Genomic DNA, 21742 nt, shown 5'->3' with positions numbered 1-21742 from the left:
GATGTACATGTTATAAGGGGTTATTTGCAATGAGCTACCCCTGCCTTGACTACAGAATAGAGGTAAAACATAGGCCTGACAGTGTTGCTTTGTTTAGGCTATAAGATAAGGTTTACCCTATAAGATTTAGCAGGGGCAGGTCAGACTGCAACCTCCGCCAGTCTGGGTATCCTCTAAAGGGATCCATTTAAGATAGTGTCCCCAATTAAGGGAAAAAGATTAGCCCACCCTCTCCTTATTGGCTTGCTAATGGGTCTGTCTGTTATTTGGCAGTCCAGGCTTTTCTCGACTGGGAATTTCCAGATTATCATCAGTCTAAACTGATCAGATGTATGGCATAGCCTTGCTAATAGAAAATGACTTCAAGTACAGACTGTCCTTGGCCCTGTGTGGCAGATCTGAACCTGAACCTAAACCTGATCCCCTGATTGTAGTCTCGGCTCCTCTTTGTTGTAGCTCAGCATGCCTGCAGACTCAGCAAACCACTTCATGCTTATACTAACCTGTATAAGAGGCAGAACCAGACTGTAAAACCTGTAGTCCTGAGTTTACTCATAACAAATACAATAATGCATTAAGTAGGGCTAAATAGCTTTGCTGGAAAACGTGCAGTGCTGTTGGTCCCCTGGAGTATTTTTTGGAGTAATCAATCTGCAGATGAGAAGATAAATGAGTAATGAAGCTGTGGAAATAATGGTGATGTAAGACATGCACGTTGTCTGAAGAGACCAGGTTTTGAGGCTTACCCTCCTCTTTTTCCCCCCCTATATTGATCTCTGTCTCTTTTATTTGCTTCCTGTCTCCATCCACTTTCCTATCTGACTAAAGAGAAGCCCAAATAAACTAAACCTGACCTGACATGAAGAAGTGAGTTATAAGCTGCTATTTTAAAGGTGCAGTCAGGGATAGCTCAGGAAGTCACATTTGTTTGTGTTCATGTTTATATTTAGATTCATTAGCAGATGCTTTTGTGCAAAGAAACTTACATTATATTTTAACCAAGGACCAAACAGAACATGCTAGAGCGCTAGCTCAGCCCTACTTTAAGCATTCCCAGAGAAAGTCCACGCAGGGTTTTGTATTTGTTTGGGGGACAGGCTGCGCCGCCTTTGTTTGTTTCCAGTTTTGTGAGCCTGGGCTGCCTACAGAGACCTTTTTTTAACAGTGTGATCACGGAATGGGCTGCTAGCGGTCATGAGGAGATGATTGCTGAATGTGACAAAAAATTGTATGGGCTTGAAATCGTGTAAAATCCATGACTGTACATTTAATGTACGGTGCAATTGGCTTATTCACTCCCTCACTCTCCACCTCAAGCTGGTGTGTGGTAAGCGTTCTGGTGCATAATGGGTGCCGTGCATCACCCAGGTGGGTGCTACACATTGGTGGTGGTTAGTGAGGTTCCCCCTTCACTGTGAAGCGCTTTGAGTGTCCAGAAAAGCACTATATAAATGTAGCGTGTTGTTGTTGTAATGTCTGTTTTGTTGTCCTGCAGGCCCCAGGCCAACACGAGAGGGGCGGTGCGGGAACAGCGGGAGCAGCAGACTGAAGCTGCCCAGCAGGAGCCCGAGGAGGAGATCCTCGGCTCGGACGACGAGGAGCAGGAGGACCCTAATGACTACTGCAAAGGTAGGCTAAGTCCTCCCCTCCGCTCTATCTTGGGCTGTGTGTGCTGTGTCTATGGAGCTCAGAACAAATGGCTGCCAATGCTGATGTTCTGGGTGTTCAGTCTTCAGGATCAGTGTGTGCTGGGAATGTGCAAAGAATGTGGTTCCGGCCTATGGTGGCATTCTAGCAGCGCTGCCAATATATAGACAATATACAATACAATATAGACAATGTACACTATATGGACAAAAATATTGCCACGCCTGCCATTACACCCACAAGAACTTCAGTGACATCCCATTCTAAACCCATGAGCATTGTGCAAAAACCTTTGTCCTTAGTTCTGGGTTAGATTAGGATTTGATTAAAGGGTTGTATGCCTGCTAGTTGGGATAGGCTAGGGTTCTGTGCATCACCCCTCCCTCTAATGCCTTGCCTTTTTCCCTGTTCTAGTGCTGTCTGTCACCCAGTTAGCATAGCAGCTTCTAACCGTATCATGGCTACACTCATGGGTTCATTCCCAAGAGTGATGAGCATTACTAAAGGGGCACTGCCCCACTGTGTTGTAAGTGCTTTTAGCTATGTGCTGGTCACATGCATTTAAAAAAAACAAAAACATACATTGTCTGTCCACTTGTGTAGGTGGATATCACCATGTGAAGATCGGAGACCTTTACAATGGAAAGTACCATGTGATCCGCAAACTGGGCTGGGGCCACTTTTCCACTGTGTGGCTGGCCTGGGACATCCAGTAAGTAACGCCCTCCCCCTCTGCACCGCTCACATTCCCACACACTCCCTCAGTAACACCTGCAAGTTGACCACTGCATAGCCCTACTGACTATAACTGGCACAGCTACTGTAGAAAGCTCTCTTTCAAGTGGTATTTTTAGGTAGTGCCTTGCCGTCTCACTATTTATGCTTGCATGTACTGTATGTTTGTGGCACTCACGCCTTTGTATGTGCACAGAGTGAATAAGTGTTGAGTAGGAGCTGTGCAAAAGCACAGGACCGCTGGTTGATCCTGAATACAATAGTTAGATTGAGTGACAGGGTGAATAGCACTGTGAAAAAAGAGTGATAACGAGTGCCGTGTAAAAAAATAAAATTGGTGTTATTTTAGACATGACACTGAAGGAATTCTTCACAAAGCCGTGAAGAGGTGGCCAGGTTCCAACAGATTTTGAAATGAAACCTTCACTGACTACTTAAGGGCTTCATACTGACTTTATAATTCCTCATGTGAAAGAAATAGTAGAGTGTAAGTGGTCCACCTCTTGAGTGACACAAGTGACCTCATCAGCAGGTTTGGAAAAGCGGTCATGGCAGAACAATGGGTAGCCTTAGATTGATATCATGTAAGGAAAAATGCCAAACATAACTTTAATGGGTGTTGATCTCACTGTGTGTGTCCATATTTGTTTCCATGCTTGTTGTCATTTCTGTGTGTGTGTGTGTGTGTGTGTGTGTGTGTCTGTGTGTGCATGCGTGTGCACGTGCACTTAGGGGTAAGAGGTTTGTGGCCATGAAGGTGGTGAAGAGTGCCGAGCATTACACAGAGACGGCCCTGGATGAGATCAAGCTTCTCAGATCGGTAAGTGACTGTCGGCTGCCCAAGAGAAAAAAAAAAAACCCTTCCCCAGAAATGGTTAAGATGCATTGTCCATGCCACTATGAACTGGATATAGTTATATAAACACTCTCAGCTATTTCCTCTGAAAAGGACTGATCTGAGGTCTCTCTGTCTTCCTTCTCCTCCTAGGTGAGAGAAACGGACCCTGTGGACCCCAACAAGGATAAAGTAGTTCAGCTGCTGGATGACTTCAAGATCTCAGGAGTCAACGGAACCCGTATCCTTCCATGCGTGTCAGCCTCTGGGTCCTCAAATTGGGTCGTCACGTTTTAGTTCAGTCCCATTAGCCCTGATCTTCATTAACACTCTCTCCTCATCTCTCCTCTTCTCTCCTCTTCAGCTTTCCCTCTTCTGCTTTCTCTTCTCTAGATATCTTTCCTCTTGGTCTCCTTTTCGCCCTGTCTTTTCCCCTTACTTGAACGCATCATTTTTTTCTTACCCCCCCTCCCCCTTAACTAAGTGTCTTAACTCTCCTTGCCCAGTAGCTTCTCTTGTCTCTCTCTTTCACCTCTCTCTCTCTCTCTCTCTCTCTCTCTCCTCCTCTCCTATCCCTCTCCTTTTCCCTCTTAGTAGTCTTTCCTGTGTCTTTTCACATATGGGTGTAATGCCAACGCAGGGTCGTTGTTGGAACAGTGAATATTGTCAGTGTAATGGATTCCCTGCCCGGCCCATAGCTCTGCTGGTGCAGCTACATACGTGTAGTATCTCGCACGCTGATAAAACTGCCCTCTCCAACAAGCCCCTAATGAGATTCCAGTCAGGGATTGTTTATGGCTGCGGTCTGTTGTTGGTGTGAAAAGCTATTAGTCATGCTGGTTTTGTGCTTGACTCGGCTTCTTGCGAAAGACGTGTGCATGGTGTTTGAAGTCCTGGGCCACCATCTTCTCAAGTGGATCATCAAGTCCAACTACCAGGGCCTGCCATTGCCCTGTGTTAAGAGCATCATTCGACAGGTATGACAATAGTTTCCAACACACAACAGCCTCTCCTCTCTGTCATGTGTAGCCACACAGTGTTTGTGCCAGACTGCAGACACGCATACACACCTACACATACGTACACTCACTTGCTCACATTGTCTAGTTCCACACCTTTGTTTTGGTTAGTGTCAGATGTCAATCTCTCTGAGCACTGCACTGAATCATTGCCCTCACAAACCCCTGCAGCTCACATGAGCATGGATCACACCAGATTGAATATACCATTAAACTGCCAACTCTTCTCTGTGTGTGTGTGTGTGTGTGTGTGTGTGTGTGCGTGTGTGCGTGTGTGCGCGCGCGCGCGCTCCATAGGTTCTGCAGGGTCTAGATTACCTGCACTCCAAGTGTAAGATCATCCATACAGATATCAAGCCGGAGAACATCCTGATGAGTGTTAATGAGCCCTATGTCAGGCGCCTGGCTGCAGAGGCCACCGAGTGGCAGAGAGCAGGAGCTCCACCGCCCTCAGGCTCCTCAGGTGAGCCATCTCACACACACACATGCACACACACACGCACACGCGCACACGCACACGAGCACACACACACACACACACACACACACACGCACACACATGCACGCACACACACACACACACACACACACACACACACACACACACACACACACGCACGCACACACACACACACACACACCTTAAGCCCCATTTAGACAGCAAGCGACTAGCGATAAGAGACAATGTAATCTTCATGTAATTGCCTGTATATTGCACAAACATTTCCGATGGACCGTCACCTGTGTTATAATGAGTATGTTAAAATGCTGAATGATTTATGCATGTGTCGAAGTTGAGTAAGTTGATTTGCAAATGGCATGGCTGGTTGAGTGAAACTAAAATGATGGCAGTAGGAATGCTGTAGACTAACTCAGAGAGCCTGGTCCGGTAGTCCAGTGACTTCTCTTTTATGCCTATATGAGGTCTCATGACGTGTTTGTTTAATACTTCAGATTGTGTTCAGTTGACAACACTTAACTCTCTCTCCCTCTCTCTCTCTCTCTCCTTCTTTCAACATTCCAGTGAGCACAGCTCCTCCACCAAAACCGGTGAGTATCTCTTACTATAGCAGTTCAACTGTGCATGACGAGTTCTCATACACAAAAATTCTGACAACATATCATTGTAAATGTTTCTGCGTCACATGGTTTTCAGTCCTGACATTTAGCCAGAAGTGACTTGGCAAATAGGAAGCCTATTGAAAGAGTTGCAGCAGAGGCCATAATAGAATGCAAACAAGCTTGGGCGCTTGTTGGGCTAAATGCTGCTTTGCACACATGGTCCGAAGATAATATAAAGAAGTGGAGATGACTCATAAAGTTGCCATGATTCTGCCAATTTGTCGTGTGTGTGTGTGTGTAGCCTGCAGGTACAAGACCTGAAACATTCTGCTGTGTCAGTGGGTTTAGTGGCTGAGCTCTTGGTGACAGCAGCCCAACTGGTTTAGCCCCTGTAGCTCACCATTAAGAGTTGTAACAGCATGACACACAGGCACTGCCAGCTCTCATTTTCCCAGCACAGTTTCTGCCCTGAGGCTGGAAACACTCAATTCACTGGTTCAGGAAATTTAATGCGGGCCAGTCAGTCAGCTATAAGGAGTAATGTAGGTGGACATTAAAAATGTGGTTTATGGTTCAATACCTGCTAACCTTTACAAGATAGCCCACACTTGAAGTTTTCTTGCATGTGCTACAATTTTAAGAAGCTGTGGGTAGTAATGCGGGTTAATATGTAGAAACCTATGCAGAGAGCCACGTTGGAGAGTTTTCCTGATGGATATTATGTTGAAGTTGTTCTCCAGCCTTACAGGGTCAGTGAGTTCACTCAGAGCCGTTGCTTTCAGCAGGATATTTGTTTATGCCTGTAAGCAACCCCAAACGGTGCTCTGTCTAGGCTTTCCAGGCCACAGTGAAGCTAGTGCCGATTTGTGGGATGGAGGCTCAAGGCTAGCAGAATGGTTGGAGTCATTGTTTTAATTCCTGTGGCGCTCCACAGATTGAGAGATGATGTCCACTCAGGAGAGGTTCACTGTAAATCATAATGTGAAGTGATGTGTGGTCCTGGTGATTTCTGGAAGTGCTTGATCAGAAGTAGAAAATGAATACCATGCAGTCCTCTGCAAAGTTTGCAGGTATATTTCTTGATGCGGTTGTTTTTAGTGATTTGCGTTGGTGTGTCAATAGGAAATGTCATTCTTTTGGAGAATGATGAAATTGATTTACGTAGTTTGCTGCACTGTATGTTGCTAATTGATAAGAAGAAAGTAATCATGGCTATATGAATATCATAACTTTATAGCTGAGTGTGTGTGTGTGTGTGTGTGTGTGTGTGTGTGTGTGTGTGTGTGTGTGTGTGTGTGTGTGTGTGTGTGTGTGTGTGTGTGTGTGTGTGTGTGTGTGTGTGTGTGTGTGTGTGTGTGTGTGTGAAGGCTGCAAAGATGTCTAAGAACAAGAAGAAGAAGCTGAAGAAGAAGCAGAAGAGGCAGGCGGAGCTGCTGGAGAAGTGCATCTTGGACCTGGAGGAGATGGAGCGCTGCCCCGACGCCGCTGACGAGGAGGAGGACGACGACCCACAATCTCCCAAGAGCCCCGTCTGCGCACCGCTTCGACAGGTCTCGTTGCAGGAGATTGCCTATGAGGAGCAAGGAGGTGGGTCTTACTACACTACATGGCCAATCATGAGTGACGGGGAAGTGAGTGTCCCCACTGCTTATGACCAATTAGGGACAAGGAGTCTTGTTGTGTGCCAAACTGATGTAAAAGTTACTGTGGCACGTTAGCTCTTACTTAAAAACACACCATAGACACACGTAGCTTGTTTAGATTATTAGAGGGGTCTTTAATACTTGCCTTGCGTTTAAAGTTGTGTCCACATAGCCTGCGTAGACTGTGAATCAGCCCTTAGTTTGTATTTTAATGTCCTGTGCCACTGTGGCCACCCGCTGAGTTGTTCACTGTGCCTTCAGATGACGTTAGCGCGCGTCTGTGCCCGCCGGCGGAGACCAACTGTAATGGCTTCATGGCCAGTGTTGCCCCCAGCGTGCCAGAGCAGGTGGAGCCGCAGGCAGAAGAGGAGGTGGCACCACCACCACGGGCGGAGTGGGAGATAGAGCAGGACCAGCACAGTACAGATGCCAACACCACCAGCACCACTGACCCAGAACCGACCCAGACCCAGACCGGTTCTCCAGACCAGCACCTGGACCTGAACCAGGACCAGCCACCGGTCCCTCAGGACTACCAGTGCTGCAACGGCATGGAATCCCCTGAGCCGCAGGCCAATGGAGCGGGCAGTCAGGCCGACTCCACCCCCTCAAGCCCATTGGAGGATGGGGAGCACAGAAGTCCACATCAACCAGGCAGACAGCAAGGGGCCGGCGACGCCCACGACAACCTCGGGAACAGTAAGTCACCGTCTGCCAGCCTCCGTTCTGAAGTAGTGCTGTATATTTTTATATATTTGTATTTTTGCGTGTGTTTATTGTGTGACAAAGAAAAGACAGTTAACAAGGACATTAGAAATGCAAATGTAAGAAATGGAGGAGAACAGAAAATTATATCAGTCACAGGTCCTACTGCTCAAGATTTCAGAGCACTTTGATTACGTTTACATTGACACAGAAGATAGTCACTTCTCGTTGGGCGTTCTTGTGTGTGTTTTCATTGCATTTTTTTGGAGGGGGAATGGCAGCATGGGAGGTTTGTTCTGATGCAGCATGTTGATGGTGAAGTTTCCTTCCTGTCCTTCTCTGATTGTGATTGGGTTTATCTGTGAGTTCTGATTAGCTGTTTCCTGGTGCTACAGCTAAGATTGTGGCTGGAGACTTGCTGGTGAATCCTCTGGAGCCTCTCAACGCCGACAAGATCACGGTCAAGATCGCTGACTTGGGCAACGCCTGCTGGGTGGTGAGTGACACTTAACTAGGGTTGGGTATCGTTTGGGTTTTATCCGATACTGGTGCTAAATCGATACTTTTAAAACGGTGCCGGTGCCTGAACTGGTACTTTGTTTTTAAAATGTTTTAAATTAAAATGGTCTAAAGCATGAATTGCTTTTTTTTTTTATTGATAAGACAAATTTGAACATGAAATTGAACTGTTATATTCAATTTGCTATCAATATCTCATTGCTCCTACAAATAATACATTTAAATGTTAGAACAGCTTGCCATGCATGCACACACAATGGTAAGCTCGCTTTCAAGTTTACCCAGTGTAGGCGGTTTGCCATAAGGTATGTTAAAACCGCTTGCCATAGAACTAGCAAGGTCATGGACAACGGCATTTGCAAGCAAGCTAATCTAACAGGGACTCTACTTTCCAGTTAATTCAGTGTGTTCCCAAATGGTTCAAGAAATTTCTTGTCTTAACCCATAACACGCAATAGCTTTTAACATGTTAGGCTACATGTCGGTGTGGAAGTGTTTAGATTCCCAGCGCTAGCCTAGTAGGCATTTTAACAGCAACTATGGCTCTTTTGCTAACACCAGTCAGCTGAGTTTAATTAGCGATAACATACGGAGATGGTTTCGTAGCCTCTTTGACAGCTCAGTGACATCAGGCATGTAACCTACATTATTTATGTTTTTGTCCGCTAACTTTTAACATGATCTTCATATTCATTGTGATATGCTATCATGCTATATGGGCCTCATGCACATGAAAGATTAATATCATGCCATTATGTTGTTTAGAACACACCGTGAAATAAAGTTTTCACCTTACAACTTTGCTGATAACATTTCAAATAAATGCCAGTTAGCGCATTAGCAAGGATATTGTGTAACATATAGGCTACTGTTGATGTTGTTTCTTAGCCTTTTGCTTGTGTGTAGTTAGGCCCACTGCTAGATTTTGACAGGATCTCGCAATATCTTGGGCTCATGCAAGCTGTCAAACACTGTCCACTCGCCTATGTGGTGCATCCAGTGTTTATGTTAGCTAACTGTATCTGGATGTGTTGCTATCAGAGCAAGACGTTAGAGATGGTGCATGACATGCAGTGATGCTTCGTATAAAGAAATAAAATAAAAAAACGAAATCCACGTTGTTATTCGATGCAGTTACTACCGTTTGCGTCGGCACCGGTGCCATATTAGAACGGTGTTTCAGTGCCCAACCCTACACTTAACACATCACACACCCCTGCACACAGTTGCTCCCTTTAGCCAGGCTCACATTACTGGATTTTCAAATCTTAACCGATTTCCATCTCGGGTAGGATCATGCACGTAAAGATAATCTTCTCTCTGATCAGAAACACGCACACACTACAGTATTTTATTAAGATTGTCCTGACAGATAGCTGACGTAAATCTAGCTGTCCACTCCCGTCTCTGTCATTTATTTCTTATCCTTAAAACGAGTTAGAGAGGATTAGCCCGGCCAGAGTTAGAAATCACAAACAGACCTTTTAAGCGCAGCAACTTTCTTTTATTTGTACTTGTCAAACTGACCAGCACTTGCAATGATAAGTAAACTTCGAAACTCTTAGACCACTTTAAAAGCACATATGCCAGGTAGGCTACTGGCAATTTTCACGTGACTGGTGTGCCAGGTAATTGTTCCACAATTATGTGACATACAGAAACTATGAATATGAAGCACTGAATTTCTTGCATTTTATAGCCTAGGTTAGAGGGTATAGGCTTAGGCTATAACTATACCCTCTGGACGTATTCTAAGCTATAATTATTCACACGTGTGTTTCCTGCCAGAGGGTTTAAAAGTGCGGAATCATAAATATGTTCCTCTGAATTACGATCAGGAACTCTTGGAACCTGTTAGATGTCATTGTTGCTCATCAGGGCCGTTTATCGGTTCCAATCAGGCTGGAGGAGGGAACACCTCCCTGATTGTCATAAGAGCCAAATTGGGCACACACACTTGCTCGAATTGGGTAAATTGGGTCTTGGGTAAAGCCTCGGACTTTTTATATTTCCATGATTGAGGCCAGACCGGGGCCGTGGCCCAGATGGCCTCAGGTCGAAGCTGGAGTAGGGCAGGGCCGAATCGGGGACTTTTGGAATGGAATACGACTCAACTGGAAAAATTTTAAAATAGACCGGTAGCATTTGTTTGGGTTGCCTAGCAACATAAGTGATGTTACTTATTTTTGTGAAGAAACACGATCTACATATATATAAAAGCTTTGCAAAATAATTAAGGATACAGGTTCTTACAACGTATGACTTGTTTAAAAGCCCTTGTAATTAATTTGACGTATGCTCGCAGTGTCGTTGCTAAGCACTACCGTATTTTCCGGACTATAAGTCGCACTTTTTTTCATAGTTTGGCTGGTCCTGCGACTTATAGTCAGGTGCGACTTATATATGAAAAAAATTATATAATTGAACATGTTTTTAAATGTTAATTTATATGAACTGACATGAACCCTACATGAAACATTATCGTCTACAGCCTTGAGGGAGCGCTCTCAAATGCACAAGTCGTGAAACACACGTGCATACTTAAATCCTCAAATTACTGCCGGGATTCTATTTATAGCTGGGCCTCAGATTTGGACAAATAAAAGCCAGTATAATTATGACCGCAGCGAAGCGGCGGTCATATAGGTTTAGTCAGATTTTATTTATTTATTTATTTATTTATTTTTTTTTTTTTCTTTTTTTTTTTTTTTTCGCATGTCCAAATTTCCGTCAATGATTCCCGGGACACTGAAAGACCGGAGTAGACGAAACTTGGTGGGCATGTAACCCCATATGGATAGCATGGAACCATCGTTTTTCGTTTTGATCTGTAGCGCCCCCGCTGGACTGCACCCCCCGAAAGGAGGGTAGGGCAGACAGTTTTCTGTGAATATCTCGAGAACCGTAAGGTTTAGGAGGACCATTTTTTTTTTGTATGTTGATCTCAAGGGGCCATGTCAACCCATTCCATAACCACTCATTTCATGTATAGCGCCACCTAGTTAAACACAAAAAAGTAAAAATTAGGTGTTGTAATCGCAGGTATCTGTCTAACATAGTCAAAACTGCACGAAATTGGAAGTGTAGGATCATTATGACACCCTCTGAATGCACGCCAAGTTTCGTGGAATTCCGTTCATGGGGGGCCACACAATAAATTAATTTATGTTACTATACACCAACTGGCCCATTACCACTTATTTCATGTATAGCGCCACCTAGTTAAAAATTAAAAAGCAAAAAATTAGGTGTTTTCATCACAATATCTCTGGCTGACAAGGTCAAAACTGCACGAAATTAAAAGTGTAGGATCATGATGACACCCTCCGAATGCATGCCAAGTTTTGTGTACTTTCGTTCATGGGGGGCCTTACAATAAAATAATGTATGTGTACATTTAGTGACGTACACCAACAAGGATTCCCGGGACACTGAAAGACCGGGGTACACAAAACTTGGTGGGCATGTAACCCCACATGGATAGCATGGAACCGTTGTTTTTCGTTTTGATCTGTAGCCCCCCCGCTGGACTGGACCCCCAGAAAGGAGGGTAGGGCAGACACAGTTCTCTGTGAATATCTTGAGAACTGTAGGGGCTAGGATGACCATTTTTTTCAGTATGTTTGCCTCCAGGGGTCATGTTAACCCATTTCATGTGAACACATGTGCACAAACAGATATACACACACACATACATTCACAGTAATCATACGTATGACACATACTCACACAGTAGACATATGTACGCTTGCATGCACAGGCACATACGCAGGCACACACACAAGCACACACACACACACACACACACACACACACACACACACACACACATAACATAAACATGTACATGCACACATGCACACAATTCAAGGATTTCTGAGAATTATGAACAGGCAAGATGGAGGTGGGGTTGTATAAAATGAATTTTACATGTGAAATCTATGAACTAATCATGTTTTGGTACTTGTTGTTTAGCAGATACCAGTGAGAATTGAGTGTGGATAATGCAATTTAGTGAGACAGTTAGAATCATATAGGCCTTTCAGCGTGATTTATTTTTGTGGAAAAAATGTGCTGGACTGGGCGGCGGTCATATTTTGTACCGCTCTGCAGCTCCAAACGAAAAGTATAGGCCTATGTCTCACAGTAAAACGCAAGAAATGAAGGCCTATAGCTGACTCGAATAGGCTACAAGCCATGGTCCAAATAAAGGTGCTGTGCTTCGCCCAGCCATAAATTCAGGATTCACGATAGTCTGTCCCCTAAACATTCCTCACCCGTTATCTGGACATGCATGAAAACATTTGAAAACAAAACTCACTGCCATGTAATATTTGATCGCTGTTTTGCTACTAATTATCTTTCACGTGAATACGCACAGAAAGTGAAAGTAGGCCTACTATGCGCTCCGTGTCTGAAGCTGTCTGTTCACGTCCGCAATCGATTATAACCTTCCTCAAATGGAGAACACATCCATGTTCTTTATAGGCTGTCATGCTTCTGTGTTTGCGGTTCCTGGTCGCTAAACGTTTGTTTTCCTTTCCTGTCGATAGCGGTTGATGTAGAAGCACGTAATAGGCTATAATAATACAAATCCTGCTGAGAGAGAGAGAGAGAGAGAGAGAGAGCAAAGAGAGAGAGGCACCCTTAAAGTGGTCCTGCGCGCGCGCGCGTGTGTGTGTCTCTGCATGGGGTTCAATTGAAGTCAGAGTTGGTCCGCTTTCAGGCCGCTCAATTATTAGATTAACGTCAGACAGCGCTGTAAAATGTGTGGGAATTTCTCGCATTATGATGGCTAGCGTTGCGGGACTTTTATTAGTATGCTCAATACTTATAATAATAATAATACTTGTAATAATTTATGCGCAATCCTGCGCTGAAATTTAGGCTCTGGTTTTAAATGTGCATCTTTTTTTCTCTCGCTCTCTCGGCGAGCATTTGTTCTGCTTCCAGCTTGTGCCAATACGCTATATCGTCCAAAATGCTTGATTGCATTGCATTCTCCACATTTTTAGCTAAAATTTCATGTACCACATCAGCATTTTTGTTCAGTGAATCTTTTGTAAATTGCTTTACAATAGCGTCGGGCACTTGTCAGCAGCCTTCGGCTTCCCTTTTGCCACTATTCACTCCTTCATCTTCAAGATTCCCTGTAGAATTCTCAATATTTTTGGCCTCAATGTGTTCAGTTACATAGTCTGTCTGTTCTTAGTCTTGGATTTTGTGAAATAAATTTCTAAATATCACCTGCTTGCTGCAGCTTCGGTCTGCACGTCCTTTTAAAACCGCATATTTTTCTCTCTCGAGCATTTAATCTGCTGCCGGCTTGTCTCTCCACATCGTCCAAAATGCTTGATTGCATTGCATTCTCCACATTTTAGATACATTTTGGTGTACCACATGGTATTTTCTTTCAATGAATCTTTTGCTTTGCAATGACCTTCCTGCCCTCCTCTTGGCTGCCTTCACTCCTTCATCTTCATTAACATTAATCTTTTTGGCCTCAATAATCCAGTTACATAGTCTCTGTTTTTGGTTTTGGATTTTGTGAAATACATTTCTAAACTTATAGTCCGGAAAATACGGTATTTAGAAGTTTCTAGCATTGTTAGCTAATGTCCCGGATGTTTCTTATGGAAACACAACACAGAGGCTACGCACCAGTGTTTAAAACCGGGAAAAGCCTTGGGCCAGCCCTGGTCCGTTATGGAAAAGAGCCATAAATGTGTGCACACATGCACAAAAGTTTTTTTTTTTCTTTAGTCATGAATGCCACGCACCCGCTCATTCAGTCAGATTTGCAGTCAGTTTACCCTTGCCCTAATACAGGTTGATGCATGCACACACACACATAGCAGCATACTGACTGACTGATACACCCATACTCACAGTTCAGTTACAGTCTATAAGCTCTGCGCGGGCTTCTTAAGCGGGTCACTTTGTGTTTTCACACACACACACACACACACACACACACACACACACACCAATAGGATTACTTCCATCTCTTTTGAAACATTACACCATATCCATTAGCATGCCATGTAGGTTACCTATTGGCCCAGATTAAGATTTATTCTCAAAACTAATCACAGTAGACAAATCAGTTGAGGCGGTTGAAAGCCCATGGCAATAGTCTGTGTATTGTAAAAACAATTTTGGCAACAGGTAGCCACATCTGTTTGCATCAGTGAAAACGTATACCGCTGTTCAGCTACAACAAGATACCGTGTACGTTCCAGGAATGTGGTTGTTTTATGTGACTGATCAGCTTTCACTTCTGTTACACGCAGTGCTGCATGTTTTTGTTTTTTTTACTATATCTACTGATAGCAGTTTGTTTTCTACCCTGCAGCACAAGCACTTTACGGAGGACATCCAGACACGGCAGTATCGCTCACTAGAGGTGCTGATTGGATCTGGGTACAGCACGCCTGCAGACATATGGAGCACTGCCTGCATGGTGAGCGCGCACACACACACACACACACACACACACACACACACACACACACAAATAAAATTCCAATGCTGCCCTAATTGTCATGATCAGCTCTCTCTCTGTAGGGCTTGTTCATTATCACACTCTGCTATGTGAGTGTGAATGTTCGTTCGTGTAGACAAAGAGTAATTTTCACTTAAACACTATTTCTGAGGTGCTGACCTCTGGTGATAAAGATAAGAAGACCATGTTGCACTCAGGCTCCAATAGTAAATATTATATTTTTATTATTATAATTATTAATAAAAACATACATTTGGAGCCAGAGTGTGCGACATTCTCTTGTCTTTGTGTGTGTTCATAACTCTCATAATAGCTGCTGTCTCTTCACCTGTTTCCTTCTCTCTGCTAATGCACATTGTTATTGTCCAGATCTATCTCTGACCAATAACAACGGCTTACAGAGTGACTCACTCTGTGAAATGGCTGCGCTGAAAAGATCAGATCAGCTCTGTGCCTGTGATAGGCTGTGTGCAGCGGATCAGTGATCAGTCAGAGTTGGCCTGGTTTGGGCTGGGTCATTTGGCTTTTTTTTTTTATTTTTTTTAATTTTATCTTTATTTCCTCTTGCTGCTAGTGTTACCTTAAAGTGACATATAGCTCCAGAAATAAACATTCCCAGGACTGCTGTGATCTCACTGGAAAACAGGCCTGTGTGTCAGTCACTGTTTCAGAATATAATTCTGTATGAGAGTCTCTGAAATCATGCGTGTTGTTTTTCAGAGCATAGTGATGGTCACTTTTAGTCCAGTGTTAGTTGCTAATGATGGCCCATCACAGTGATTTACTGTTTCATACCACAGACACTTAGTAGGCTAGTGTTTCATCCACTTGGTGGATTTCTTATTTGGGTGTCGTTTAACAGCTAAAGCTAAAGCATAGTCTGTACATCAGGGTCCCCCAAAAGGCAGCCCGCGGGCCACATCCAATGCCCAGCACCAAATGAGGTGATGCATTCCATGATTAAATAAAGTGTGATTTAACACTATCTAGCAAGGTAACACGCATAGAATCATAGAAAGCTAAAGGATTTGGGTGTAGCAACAATGACATCAACTGTAACCTAGCAAACTATTCAACAGTATCCATTCTAAAATCTTTATTAATCTCATTATCTCTGAACACACTATGACAGTCCTTTTTTATCGGTTATTTTCACATCCACATTGACAAAATATTTTTAGATTTTTAAAATGTTAAGTTCCATGTTGGTCATTCCTGAACTTTTGCTGATGTTTTGATTTTTGCCCTATACTAGAATCCATTTGGTATCAGTATCATGATCATTTTGGCAGGTACAGTGCCTTGCAAAAGTATTGGGGGTGAATACTTATGCACCCTGTATTTTAATGAAGAACATTTATTTATTTACGATACATTATTCATTCACAAAGAAAATTGGTGGATAAATAAAGGTTGAATTTTTCTTCATTATTTTAATTCGGGCATTAAGATCAATTTCCAAAAAGATTATTTTTTTTATTCCTCTTTTTAGTTAACTTTAGCATGGGGGTGAATACTTTTGCAAGGCACATATTGTCACAATGTTGTTAATTTGCTTTCAGAGGTGCAATAAATGAAAATGTCTTTGGTCAGTCAGAGTCAGATATACAAATGTGCATGAATGTTCGGATGATTATTTTTTAAGTTATTTAATGTTTGCGGGTGTATGCGTGTTTAATCCTGGATGCTTTGGCCCTTGGTTTGGCATGCTTGACATAATTTGGCCCTTGGGCCAGAATATTTAGGGACTCTTGCCGTACATGCTCTGCTTTAAAGGAACACTATGCAAGATTTTCACCTTTACGAAGCCAATTTAATGGTAAACGAACTTGTAATAGACGAATCGTTCACCTAGCATAGCTATACGGCATAGACGTAGCGACTCCCTACCGAGAAAATCAGCCATGCAACTTCCAAGAGTGGCGCCCCGCCAAATCTCGTGACAATTGTGAAACATTACCTTGTCAGTAGATATAGCTCTTTAGAGATAGTTTGTGCCTGTTGTTAATCTTTCACCTCCACAACAAAAGCATTTGCATTGTGTAGGGGGGCTAAGTCACGAGATGTTTGCTATTTACAATAGCAGAGTAACGTATTAATTCATCACGACTCTAGAGGGACCTCTACACTCGCCAAAAATACCTAAACATGCATAGTATACTTTTAAGCACCTTATTTTAATGCAGTGTGTGGAATGGAGCAGAGTGCTATGGAAATAGCACAGAGTCCTTTCACTTTGCAGCGCTACACACGTTACTGATTTGGAAGGGATGATGTGAGATACACGAGTCCTGTGTTGGGTTAGAAAAGGGCATCACATCGCTACTGTTCTAGACAAGGGGAACTAGTTCTGCAGAGCATTGTCTGCTACGCTGGGGGTAATGGCCTTACTAATGACGTTTGAGGTTGTCTTCCCCATTTCTGTAGCAGACTTCACAAGTGTTTTCTCTCTGTCACTGTGTAATTTTAGGTCCTGTCCACAATAAAGGGATATTCCACCATTTGGGGAAATACACTCATTTTCCACCTCCCCTCGAGTTAAACAATTGAGTTTTACCTTTCCCCAGTTCATCCAGCCATTCTCTGAGTCTGACAGTAACACTTTTAGCTCCAGCTCATTGAATCAGATTAGACCGTTAGCTTATAGGAGAGAGCCTTAGTTTTGATGAGGAAACATAATAATAATAATAATAATAATAATAATAATAATAATAATAATAAGCTTTATTTGTATAGCACCTTTCATACACAGAATGCAGCTCAAAGTGCTTTACATTTGGAGCATGTAGCACAATAATACAGAAGAGTCAGTTATTCCTCTTTGTTGCTGTGGCCGTTCATCTTCCTGGTTTGGCGGGGGGGAACTGAGGGAATGTTCCACTAGGTTAAAGTAGAGGGATGTCGTGGGGGAAACATTTTGCTTGTATATTTTCTGTTTGTTTGGTTTATTATTTGGTTATTATTGTGTTGTTACTTAGTTAATTGATTTATGTTAGCAATGGGGCAATCCAGTGGGTGGCGCAACAGCTAGCCTACGGCTGTATTAGGCTTCATGGCCTCAGTTGCGAGAGGTCTGTGCAGAGTGAACTGTGTTAGAATTGTCGGATGGTAAAGTGTGCAGGGTCTATATGGAGACATAGCCTGGCAACTTGATGCCTATTTATTTTATTTATTTATTTTTAGTTTTTGTTTTGCATTTTTGGCTCATCTTGACACTGTAAATATGTGCACGTATTAGAAAAAATATTTTAAAAAAGGAAAAAAAAATAAAAAAGAGACTTTTTGCAAAAACCTGCAACTCCCTGACTGCCATCGGTCATCCTGTAACAGTTACCAAAAAGAGAACTTCTAGCCCTAGTAACTAATACATAATAGTGTACAGAGAAATGCCTATAATAACTGTTTCTCTCCTGATGTTGGATCTGTGTGTGTGTGTGGTGTTTCTGTGTGTGTGAGAGTTTGATGGCCTTTCTTGTCTGTCTGCAGGCCTTTGAACTGGCCACAGGGGACTATCTGTTTGAACCTCATTCAGGAGAAGATTACTCTCGAGACGAAGGTAAGGTCCTCACCTTCCCTCTCACATTATTGGCCCCAGTGTCACATCACTTCCTATAGAAAAATAAATGCAACAGCATTGCTTTGTATATTCTGTACACATTGCTTAAATGATGGGGCAAAAAGCTTTATTGATATGGAACCATACATGTGTGTCTACTGTAATGGAATTGTGTCAGTCATTTATTGTCCTTACTGATGTACATATAACAGCCTTTAGGGCAAGTTACAGTAGGCATGTAACATGTATGTGAATGGACAGTTTTGTGCAATCGAACGTGAACAGTATTGTGCAATTGATATGACTGTGATGTAATATTTACTCTTATAAAGTAAAGATGCCATTTGCACATGTCTTTATCATCTGCTGGTGTGTGTGTGTGTGTGTGAATACACCGCAGCACTCCACTCACACCACGCTGTGTTCTCTCTCTTTCTCTGAGTTGGTATGAAAACTCACTGGGTGCTGAGAGTGGATTCCTGTGTCCATTTCCCTCCCCCCTTCCCTCCTTAACATCTGGACCGCCCACCCAACCCCCCTCTCCCAACACCTTCACCATCACCTCAGGATGTGCAGACGCCTCTCTACCTCTTCTCCTCACCTTGCCTCACATCACGCCACACTACCCCTCATCCCTCTCCTGCCTCTCGTGATTGGTTACCTCTGCCATCCCCACTAGATCTCTCGCTTTTTCAACAGTGTCAAAGGCTCAACCATTCCCTCCGAATTCTTTTATTAGTTCCATAGTACTCCACCAAACCATTCCATAGAATCTCTCTTCCTATTTCCCCTGTTTTGTCATTTTGCACCTCCTCTCTCATCATTCCCTTCTTTTTTTTCCTGCTATAATGCCTCTTTACCAATTATTCATTTTTTAACTCTCACCATCATGCTCCCTCTCTATCTCACCTGCTTGCTTACGTCTCCAGGTAACTCCTTCACCTGCTGGGACTCTTCTCCACACACAAATGCACAGCTCAGCTGTGCTGAGGGTGTGTTGTTGTGCCTCACTGGCTTGTTCTGCTCTAACAGTGTCTGTGTGCCGTGCAAACCCCACCCACCCCATCATGATCCCACTACCACTGCTTTGCTTTGCTGCTGCTGCTTATCAAGACTCTAACCACTCACACAGATGCTCATCTCTGCACAGTTGTCAGAATAGTGTTTTCAAACCTGTAGGATGACTTCAAAGGTCAAAGGTTACTTAAGCTAAACAGACGATGAAGCCAGACAGGTGAGTTTGTTCACTCAGGTGGATCATGCCTAGCCACACCCATGTTGGCGATGACGTGCCATCATTAATGTTTCAGGTATCCTGCTGCTTGTTTGGAGATACTCTCTAGTTTGATGCAAAACATTTTCACCAACAGAAACCGAAACAGATTTTGGGAAAAACATCCATGAGGCTTTATTGCTTTAGATCATTCCACTGTCTACAGAGGGACACGTTCAGGGAGACTCTACTGGCTTTCTTTCTTTCTGTTAAATGTTCATACAAACATATTTAAAAAGCCCTTCATAGCTTTTAATGGGTTACAATCCTGTTTACAAATCACATTATCAGAAAGAAGCTTCCTCTACTTGCTTAGTGTAGTCATCTGCTTAACAGTCATTAATTATTGAGCAAACTATATACATATAATATATATATATATATACTCATTGTACATGTAGACCCATGGTAGGAAATGTTCACAGATCTGAACTCTTCTGAGTTGTAGGACTGTTGTTGCATAAACATGATCCGCAGGCCATGGACTACTGTGGGCATACAGCTCCCTCAGAGGTGGTAATTTTTTTGTTTCCACCATAAAACCATATCCTGCTATGCAGTTAGAACATAGAGCAGGTCATGTCAGCTTGCCATTTACATCCATCTGAGTCATGGCCCAAAATGACCAGTTTCACCTGTGCAAACAAGAACAAAAAACTGCAAGTTGTATAACTTAACATTCCAGTACACGTTTCTCAATTGTGGGATTGTTGGTATTTTTGTCCTAAAAGCAGTTATAGGCTATGAAGTACATTTCAAAGTGAAATATAAAACGCATGCACATTGCAGATATACATAATGATGTTTTATCATTTCCACACAAACAAACAAGACAAAATTGTGAAATATGTAGTTGGTAGCAGTACCTGGCCAGGCCAGACAGACCAGAGACTGACCATAGTCAGGACCGCATGTCCAATCAGAAGGGCATTAGTTTAAAGTAATCCGTAATCAGATCATTAGAGGTGTGTATTCTCACCTGTTGCCGTGGCGCTCTGACAGGCCAGTTCTCCTATTTCACAGAGCGAGTTCCTGTCCGGTGACTCATAGCCCATCTGTCATCTGAGGCATGTTTGCTTATGTTTACGTAAGGAGGCACCCAGTATCTCACCCTCTCTGCTTTAGAGGCACGGCTCCTCAGGCTACTTCAGGTTCAGTCAGTGCTGAGATTAACTCGACACCTCAAGTGCAGTCAGTACTGAGATTCACCCTACACCTCAGATTCTGTCTGTGCTGTGAGTTGCTTGATACACATCAGTTCGGTCTGTTCTGCGAGTCGTCCTCTCAGGTTCATTCAGAGTTGCTCTCTACGCTTCAGGGTCAGTCAGTGCTATGAGTTGCTCTATATCCTCCAGCTTTAGATAGTATGGAGAGTTAATACACTTCAGTTTCAGTCAGTGCCATTTAGAATCAGTTTCAGAATCAATCTACACTTAAGCTCACAGAGTCGCTTTAGGTTCCGTCAGTACTCTCACTGAACAGACACTGACTGAACATGAAGTGCATAGAGCACCTCTCCTCTATGCACTTCATGTTCAGTCAGTGTCTGTTCAGTGAGTGGCATGTTGGATTTACGATGAGCCGTAAGTCACTCTACACATCAGGTTGAGTCAGTTCTGAGAGTCTCTGTCTACACCCCAGAATGCGCAGCATATGAGCGCTGAGAGGAGCTGTTGTAGGTAGGGCAGATACTGCAGCGTGCTCACACATGTCCATCATGTCATAACCTCACGACCATCTGTCTTCATCCTGCTCTAATTCAGTTCCCCTTGGCTCTTTTTGGGTTCCTCTTCCCCTTTACCCCCCCCCCCCCCTTCTTTTTATATTCTCTTTCCCTATCTTCCTCTTTTTTTTCTCTCTCTCTCTCTCTCTCTGGGTCCTGCGCTGCCCCCCCCCCCCCTCCCTCCAGACCACCTTGCTCTGATTATTGAGCTGTTGGGGAACATCCCCCGCCATTTTGCGCTGAGCGGGAAATTTTCACAGGAATTCTTCAGCCGCAGAGGTACGCCGCTCATGTGTCTGCGCCCTGCCCTGGCGCCGGAGGAGGTGGGTGTCCACTAGGGGGGACTCTGACAGCATCACAGCCACAGTTCTAAACCATCTCAACACGGGCATCAGGGGGGTATTTCTCAAAACATCCATATCAGCCTTGTCTGGTCCTAATCACTCAGGAGATGGATGTAAGTGTCTGTGTGCTTCAAGTGAGAAGAAGTTACTATAACATGCTGCTGGCAAAAATCATC

The 21742-nt window shown here is 43.5% G+C and overlaps 1 protein-coding gene across 1 annotated transcript in view; it reads left to right on the top strand.

Moving 5' to 3' along the window:
- srpk1a (SRSF protein kinase 1a) overlaps positions 1 to 21742 on the top strand; it is a 30271-nt gene that overhangs the window by 4097 nt on the left and 4432 nt on the right. The window contains exons 3-14 of the mRNA XM_076277156.1: positions 1496 to 1629; positions 2251 to 2359; positions 3115 to 3202; positions 3371 to 3458; positions 4088 to 4194; positions 4534 to 4699; positions 5261 to 5286; positions 6666 to 6885; positions 7203 to 7640; positions 8042 to 8142; positions 14521 to 14628; positions 18157 to 18226. Of these exons, the coding sequence (XP_076133271.1) occupies positions 1496 to 1629; positions 2251 to 2359; positions 3115 to 3202; positions 3371 to 3458; positions 4088 to 4194; positions 4534 to 4699; positions 5261 to 5286; positions 6666 to 6885; positions 7203 to 7640; positions 8042 to 8142; positions 14521 to 14628; positions 18157 to 18226 (1655 nt within the window). The remainder of the gene's footprint in view (positions 1 to 1495; positions 1630 to 2250; positions 2360 to 3114; positions 3203 to 3370; positions 3459 to 4087; positions 4195 to 4533; positions 4700 to 5260; positions 5287 to 6665; positions 6886 to 7202; positions 7641 to 8041; positions 8143 to 14520; positions 14629 to 18156; positions 18227 to 21742) is intronic.

Source organism: Alosa pseudoharengus, unplaced genomic scaffold (assembly GCF_046254945.1).
Source record: "Alosa pseudoharengus isolate Yale_2024_CS ecotype anadromous, Long Island Sound unplaced genomic scaffold, YU_APseudo_1.1 YU_APseudo_1.1_scf_9, whole genome shotgun sequence".
NCBI lineage: Eukaryota > Metazoa > Chordata > Actinopteri > Clupeiformes > Clupeidae > Alosa > Alosa pseudoharengus.
Note: the sequence above shows the minus strand (reverse complement) of the source record. Positions and strands in the feature narration are given on the sequence as shown.